This window comes from Mesitornis unicolor, unplaced genomic scaffold (assembly GCF_000695765.1).
Source record: "Mesitornis unicolor isolate BGI_N332 unplaced genomic scaffold, ASM69576v1 scaffold46901, whole genome shotgun sequence".
Lineage (NCBI taxonomy): Eukaryota > Metazoa > Chordata > Aves > Mesitornithiformes > Mesitornithidae > Mesitornis > Mesitornis unicolor.
Window position 1 is genome coordinate 1 of NW_010163984.1, and position 8,038 is coordinate 8,038.

General features: G+C 39.9%; 1 protein-coding gene across 1 annotated transcript; it reads left to right on the plus strand.

Annotated features, from left to right (window-relative positions):
* Positions 1–305: 305 nt before the first annotated feature.
* Positions 306–6,598, plus strand: RPL5 (ribosomal protein L5; the record flags this gene model as incomplete). The annotated part of the gene is made up of 7 exons (XM_010194140.1): positions 306–375; positions 468–583; positions 2,018–2,152; positions 2,727–2,929; positions 3,876–4,053; positions 5,798–5,886; positions 6,439–6,598. Coding segments are annotated over 7 exons (891 nt in total), but the record flags the coding sequence as incomplete, so codon positions are not given.
* Positions 6,599–8,038: the final 1,440 nt, after the last annotated feature.

An 8,038-nucleotide genomic window follows, 5' to 3' on the forward strand; every position in this document is an offset into this window, starting at 1 on the left:
GGAAGGACCACGGAGACTGCTCCAGTCCGCGCAGGCACGCACCCGCTTAACAGAATTTCTGCTTTCCCCCTGAAACTCTGAAGTTAAAGGGATGAGCATGCATTATTTCCTGTGGGAAAGATGGGGTTTAGGTGGTGTGTTTGGGTTTTTTTCCATTTTATTCTTACGGCTTTTAAAAAACGTAGATCTGTTATTCTATTCCTGCTTTCACCGCGGTTTTATTCGTGGCAGGGTTAATTTAGGTAGAATGGTCTTGGCTTTCACGGTTCTATGTTAATAACATCTAGTTCTGTTTCTTCTTCGAGGGGTTTGTGAAAGTTGTCAAGAATAAGGCATACTTCAAGAGATACCAAGTGAAATTCAGGAGAAGGAGAGGTATTGTTAAATTCCCTGTAACACATAATTAAATGCTATTGATGAATATTTCTACTTTAATAATTTTTCTACACTGTATAATTGTTTTTCAGAGGGAAAAACTGATTACTATGCCCGGAAACGTTTGGTAATTCAAGATAAAAACAAGTACAACACCCCTAAGTATAGGATGATTGTGCGTGTTACCAACAGAGACATCATTTGCCAGGTAAGGCCTGTGGTGCTTGCTGCTTCCTTACAGCTTCCTCAGAGTGCAGTCAACAGGGATGGGGGAAGCAGCTGGGGGTTTTAGGCTTGATCTGAGCAGTTTTTATACTGTAAAATAGTTTCTTAGAGGAGAACAACCTTGGACATTGATACAGGTTCAGTAATGAACGGTATTTGTGATACAAAACAAGTTTGACTGGTGTCAGCATTAGTAATACAAGATTGTACTGGTTTAATCACGCTGACTTAAGTAGAGGATTTCGGGGACAGGGAAGATTTTTCTCTTTTCTGCGGCATTTGAAGAGGGCCTTTTTGCCTGACTTGACAACAGAGTTGATTGCATGAGCTGTCAACCTGCATTGACCGTTGCACTGTATCAGAAGGTGCCTTCTCTTGTGAGAGTTGTTTTTCTGTGATGTGTGGATCATGTGAAGCAGGCAGCCCTTATGCTGACGTTCCTTTGAGATTAAAAGTGTCTGGTATATAAGCAGTCTTTTTTTCTTGCTTATTCAGTATGCAGTTGTGTGTTGCATCATGCGGAGTTCCTCACTGTGGTTGACTTTGTTGTTTCATTTTTAGAATGTTTTGACTAATTTTGAAGTTGAAAACTTGGGCATGTTTGTTCTGTCATAAATACGTGGTGTTAAGCTCAAGAAAAAGGGCTGGAAAAGTTCAGCTGTCATTTCTTCATAGAATAATGAGCTGTTGAGAACAGCGGAGAGTGCTGTTTTTACATCGGGTTATGACCTTGACGAGGTTATTTTATCCTTAAAACTCAAAAATCAGTGGTAGCAGGTGCCTGCATATGAGTGATGGTGCTTTTCCAGTATGTAAGAGTCCTGCAAAAAGGGGACAACCTTTGGATGTAGAAAGGGGGTGTCGGAGTCTAAAGGAGAAGGTTCTATATGCGAAGGATTAGTAGAAACAACCTGGTAGTGCTGTTGTCTCACAGGAGACCCCTGAGACTATGAAAATCTCAGACCCATTGATAAAATCGTTCTGTGAGGTTAGCAGCAGTGTTATCACAAATGCTGTATCAGGTGGCTTTGCATTTTTCTGAGGTGCATTGTATGAGAACTGCGTACATGAAGTGGGACAGAACCCAGCCACATCCATAATGATTCTTGGAAAGGTTGTTTGTTCAGGCAGTTGCGTGGCCTATCGATGTATGTGGAGAGGTAAACTGAAGTTGTTGCTGACATACGCTTTCTCTGGCCTGATACAGATGTGAGTTCCTTGTTTCTGCACTTGAGGAGTTCTTATGCCTTTAAAAAAACTTGAAAAGAAGAACACACCCCCTTGAGCTTGCATGCACAGGTTGGCAGTTTGCTGGACATCTCTGTACAGAATTCCTGTTGGCTTCAGCAGGTGTCCGAGAAGCAATAAATGGAGTCCAGAACCATTGTGATAACGCTAACGTTTGTTTTGTTGTCAGATTGCCTATGCCAGAATCGAAGGCGACATGATTGTCTGTGCTGCTTACGCCCATGAGCTGCCAAAATACGGCGTGAAGGTTGGCTTGACCAATTACGCAGCAGCGTACTGCACAGGTCTGCTGTTGGCACGCAGGGTAGGTACTTGTCAGACTGCCTGGAAGCTGCTGCTCTGTTCTTCTGGTTTTCTTACAAAAGCCCACTTTAAGTGACGTGTCAGTACAGATACCAGGCTCTCTGGGCTTCTCTAAATAATAACTTCTGCTCTTTACCATATAGATTTGATGGCCTCTTGTGACCGTCAGATCACAGTAAGAATGACACCATGCAGTTGTTTCAACTCCAGCAGCCCACTTTTAAGTCTCAGCACTTAAGTTTGGTGGAGGGAGGGAGTCAGTCTTACATAAAAATGTCAGAAATACACCTTTAGGAGTTGGCAAACATGTAAACAGCAGCCATCCACTTTCCATAGGACCTCATGAATAAGTCTTAAGTTCACTGGTCGACCTGTTGGAACAAAAGGTTGAAACTTAGCAGAGATCCTTACTGTGGTGGTTGTTTAAAGCTTTGTTATTGGTATGGGGTGCATAATGTTTGTGAAGAAATTTGTTAAAAGCAGACTGCACATTTGTGTTTTAAGCTGGTAGGGATTCTTCATTTTGTCAGTAATTGGAGAGGATTTCAGAAGTGCTTTTTTTCCATTCTCCACAGCTTCTGAATAAATTTGGTCTTGATAAGATCTATGAAGGCCAAGTTGAAGTGACTGGTGACGAGTACAATGTGGAAAGCGTGGATGGAAAGCCTGGTGCTTTCACATGCTACCTGGATGCAGGTCTTGCCAGAACTACCACTGGAAACAAAGTCTTTGGTGCTCTGAAGGGTGCGGTGGATGGTGGTCTGTCCATCCCTCATAGGTAATGTAGCCTGGAAGAGTTCCTTTAGATTTAACTTGGGATGCTTCTCTATGTGAGAGTCCACTTACACTATCATTTCATGTTGAAATAATTTCGTTATGACCTGGTAATAATGGTTATGTAGCCTAGTTTCAGGGGAGGTTGTTTCGTTGTTTGTTTTCTCAATCCACAAGTGCAATTCTGATAATGCTGCTGAGAATCTTGCAACTATTGCTGTTAAGTTTTTAAGAAACTGAAGAGCTGCGTTGTTGCATTTACTTAAAATCATCGAGTGATTGAATGCACTTAAGTAAATACCCTGTAGTGCTCTCTTGTTTTAAGTCTAGCAAATTGCTTGTGTGTGTGTGTATGAATTTCACTCTGAAAAGCTGTAGCTGCCAGGTACAAAACCACTGGCGTTTGCTACAGCTGTCAGTACAACAGTAGGTCTGAGCAGGCCACCTGCACTTAAAATTTCCACATAGAAGTTCTGACAGTTCCTGTCGTAGGCTGTGAATGACCGAATCAAGATTTTTGGCAGTGTCATCTAACACTGACGTTACAGTTGACTGCTGCTTTTTGCTAGCAGCAGTGGGGTGGGAGGGGTGAAATGTGAGATCTGTTGTGTATTTTCCTACCTTGTCCCATGCTGTCCTGTTCATTCTTGACCAGTTGTCTGGTTTTTGTGACTTGGCTGCTGCATGATGATACTCCCAGTGACTGAACACTCTCTAGTTGGTCCACGGTGTGTATATGATGTACTGCACTGTTTCAAGACGGGACTGATGGCAGCTGAGATGAACTTTAAGCTTCTTAATTTTCTGTTATCTTTTCATTTTTAATTAGAGGGTCCTGTCCCTCAGTTATCTGTAGGAGAGTCTGATGTATCAGTCATTTCCCTGTGGAACCTAGCCTGTGAATGGTAACGTTTGGCAGTATGTTTTAATCTGTAACTGCTGTTTCACAGTACCAAACGTTTCCCCGGCTATGACTCGGAAAGCAAAGAATTCAATGCAGAGGTTCACCGCAAGCATATCATGGGCCAAAATGTTGCGGATTATATGCGTTATCTGATGGAGGAGGATGAAGATGCTTACAAAAAACAGTTCTCTCAGTACATAAAGAACAACGTAACACCTGATGGGGTAAGATTGATCTGGCTGGCTCTTGTGCTTTAATGGAGATGCTGATAAGTCTCACATAGGGACTGCTCTAATAATGCTACTAAGTTTGATATGTAAAAGAATGTGATACATATTTATGTTATCCATGCAAAGAAAATACTTCGTTAAGGGCTCTGTAGTACATTGTAGATCTTTTGAAAGTGAAATCTTTTTTCCTGTTGTGAAGCTTAACATTCTGCCTATAAATCTAAGCTTACAGGACTGCCTTCTAAGCTAGACTGCTTTGTTTTTTGTTTTACTGATACAGAAACGAACTCGAAGTTTCTATACGTGCTACCTACTCAATCCTAATCGTGCACCACAGCCTGTCATTTCTGCAGCTGTGAGGATGTGCTCTATGTCAAATCTGTTCTATAACGTGTGTGACCCTCTGGGTAGCTGTAGGTCCCAGGTGAATACAGAATAGTCCAAGCTAGCTCTGTTGTAGAAGTTAGCATCTCATGAAACTACAGAGAGTGTAGTACACCTTGGTTTAGTACTACTTGTTACACACCTTCTAATGCTTTGTGCAAGATTAGCAACGTGGTTCTTTCACTTCTTTCCAGTGTTAAACTCCTTTCAGGTGACTTGTCTTGCTGTCTGTAGTGTCTTGCTTGGTTTCCCCAATTACTGGTCCTGCAGCCTGAAAGAAACATTCTCATGTCTCCTTTTTAGGCTGTGGAGAACTTAACTTCATTCTTTATCCCTTTATTCCTATGGGGTTTTGGTTTGTTTTGGGTGGTTTGTTTTTTTTGTAAACTTAACTAATTGCTATTTTTTTTCACTTGTTACTTCTTGGTAAAGACTGTAAATGCCAACTTCGTGTATTTTACTAAACAATATTTATAGCTTGTATTGCAATGAAAAGGGCCCAGGGCTTATGTCAATAGCCAAGCAGTTACTCTTAGTACATGTGGGAAATTTTTCATAGCTGGGGTCTAGGGATTTTAGTTAATTACTAGCAAAGGTATTGTTAAAACTGGTGTCATTATGGAGCCACAGCTGGTTTTGGGTCAGAGCAGCAGACACATGAGGATACTCTACTAATGATCTGTGTAACTAGACAGATTATTTCAACTTTGCTGTCTTACATGTTACAAGTGTCACTCAAATACAATGAATCTGCTATATGAGCTGTCAGAAACTACTCTTTTGGTGTAGCTCTTGCTAATGCATTTCTTTTACTGCACCCTTGGGGTGATGCAGGGACTGTCATGGTTTTTGCAAGACTTGTTAATCTGTAGCTGTAGCAGTTTGTGTGGAATAATTTCAGTTTAATAAGTTCATGTGAAGTATTTTATTCTAGACAGGAGTAACTTTCTAGGCTGCCTTTTAATTTAAATGTAGGGAAGTGACCACACTGACAGTAGGCTTCAGAGGAAAAGTATTTCAATTGCAAGAGCTAGCCTGTATTTGAGACTTAAGTCACCTGTAGTTCTTTATGGCCTTGGCTCCCTAACTAAAGTAAAATTACTTTCTCCATTTCATGTCTTAAGTCATGAGTTTGAATATTTCAGTTGTATTACAGTGATAGTAGGAATTGTGGTACGCTGTGGCAGTGATCTTCTGTATGAAGGAAGTGTTTTAAAGGCAACCACACACAATTACAAGCTGTATCGTGATGGAAACTGTTTCTAGTGCATGGTTTGGTTCAGAATCTTGGATTTTTTTATATGATCCTACAGCTGGACCACTATAGAGAACTTGTTGTTGTTTTTTTTTTAAGATGGAGGAAATGTATAAAAAAGCCCATGCTGCTATACGGGATAATCCAGTCCATGAAAAGAAACCCAAGAGAGAAGTAAAGAAAAAGAGGTAAAACTCTCATCCTCTTTCACATGAAAATGGTTTCTCTATTGAAGATACTTTCGTTATGTTAAAACAATAATGTGATTCACATTGCAGTTGTGTCAAAACTCAGATGTGTTTTAGATCAGCCATTCCTGTGTAACTTTGTCAGGAGTCAGCATTAGCACTTAGAATCTAAAATTTAAGCGCCTTAAACTATATAAAATAATTTAAGTGGAGCAGGCTTGTAGCCTGAATAGCCAGAACTCTTAAATGTGTATCATGCTTTGAGTGGGAAAGCTGCTTCCCTTCAGGATAGGGCAGGTTGACTAAGTGGTCAGTACTAAACTATTTGATTTTTCAGGGGTCTGGGAGAAAAGAAATGGAACTGTTGCAGTGTAACCATGCCTCTTTGCTGTACATCATTACAGCTTTAAATCTTGACAAGGAAATAGCGTGTTACAGAACTGGGACTATGTTGTGGCATAGCACTCAATCAGTTCTGGTGCACTGCAGCTTTCTTGACCATGCTTTTGCTTATTTTTACCTTGGTCATAAAATTTGGTACTTACATTGCAGATGGAACTGTCCCAAGATGTCCCTCGCCCAGAAGAAAGATCGCGTTGCTCAGAAGAAGGCAAGCTTTCTCAGGGCCCAGGAGCGCGCAGCTGATAGTTAAGACAACTTCCACAATTTTCTATGAAGCTTTGGAAAAAGTGGCAATAAATTTATTGAGTAACCAACTGTGTAAGACTGGCTTATTAATATATCTTATCAAGATGCGGAGTATTTTTTTAATTATCCAGATGTTCTGTAGCTTTCAGGGTTTTTTCCCCTTCAAAGTATTGTATGAATTTAACTCCTTTCACTTGGGAAAAGAGGTGACAGACTTCAAAGCCAGGGCTGCTGTTAGAATTAAGGGAATCGATTTGATTAATATTCGGTGTGACTGGTGTCAAAGATTGCTGCTTCTAACTATAAAAAGGTTTTACATTTTGAAAAAAGCTTTACATGTACTTCCCCATTTTTCTTTCAGCATACTTAATGTTATGGGGGAATCTGGATGTAGCTTAAGAAAAAAGCAGTAGTCATCACAGCAGGTCCTAAAGCCTTAACCTTCCAGGAACACAAATGGCAACACTTCTCACTGTAGCTGAGACAGGACTCTGTGTCTAATTGAAGTATTAAACTTCCTCCAGTAACTGAAGTAAGCACTTCCATGCACTCAGTGCTCCAAGCTCTGGCTGCTACTGAAACAGGTACTATTTTAAGCTAAATACTTCACATTGTTTAAAGATGAGAACTCGCTTAAGTTGCATATATGTGCTTAGTTACACAGGCCTTGACTTGCCCCTATCCTTTATTTTCTCCTACAGCTCAGTTTCATGGGCACTTGTTTTCCATTAGACTTCACTGAAGGTGATTGCACAGTTTAAACACAAGTCAAGTAGGCTACGCAGAGGAATGTTTTAAGATACTGCTAAGTACAAGGAGAAAAGGAAGCCTGTGATTTATTGTAAACAAGTGTATTTTTTTTCCAATGAAAGCTCCCAACTTGATGCAACTGCAATAAAAATGAAGGTTCTGTACAACAAACTGCACTATTAAACATGTTTTCCAGTTGTTTAAAATACCCAACATCATTTTGGATTCAGTAATCTGCTCAAAATGTAGTAGCAATTACAGTCAGATTTTTCTACTAAGAAAATGATCACTTTACATTTGAATGCATTGCTGGCTACAAATACTTATTAGCTTGTGGTTGGAGGACATTATCAAGTTAGAGACAATAATTAGCATTAGCATAGTAATTCTTAAACTAAAACCTGATGTTTACAAAACAGTACACTCTTAACCCAAGCTGCATACTATTACATATGGTACGGAGAAGTGACTTCATGTTGGTCCTATACTTCTGTTTATTCATTCAAGGAATGCATTTCATAGAGGATACCTGAAGCAATTAACAACCTTTCAAATATTTAAATAAAGCTTGTCCTTCTTACCTATGCTGAAAATGAATTAAGGGGCCAAGATTTAGAAGTATATGGATGCCATTGACATCACTAAAGATTGAAGTACTTAATACCTAAAGCATTCATAAATTCAACGTTAACAGGTAAGTATTGAGCACAGTATTAAGGTGTTTTATGGACATCCAATTCTGCATAGTTGTGAA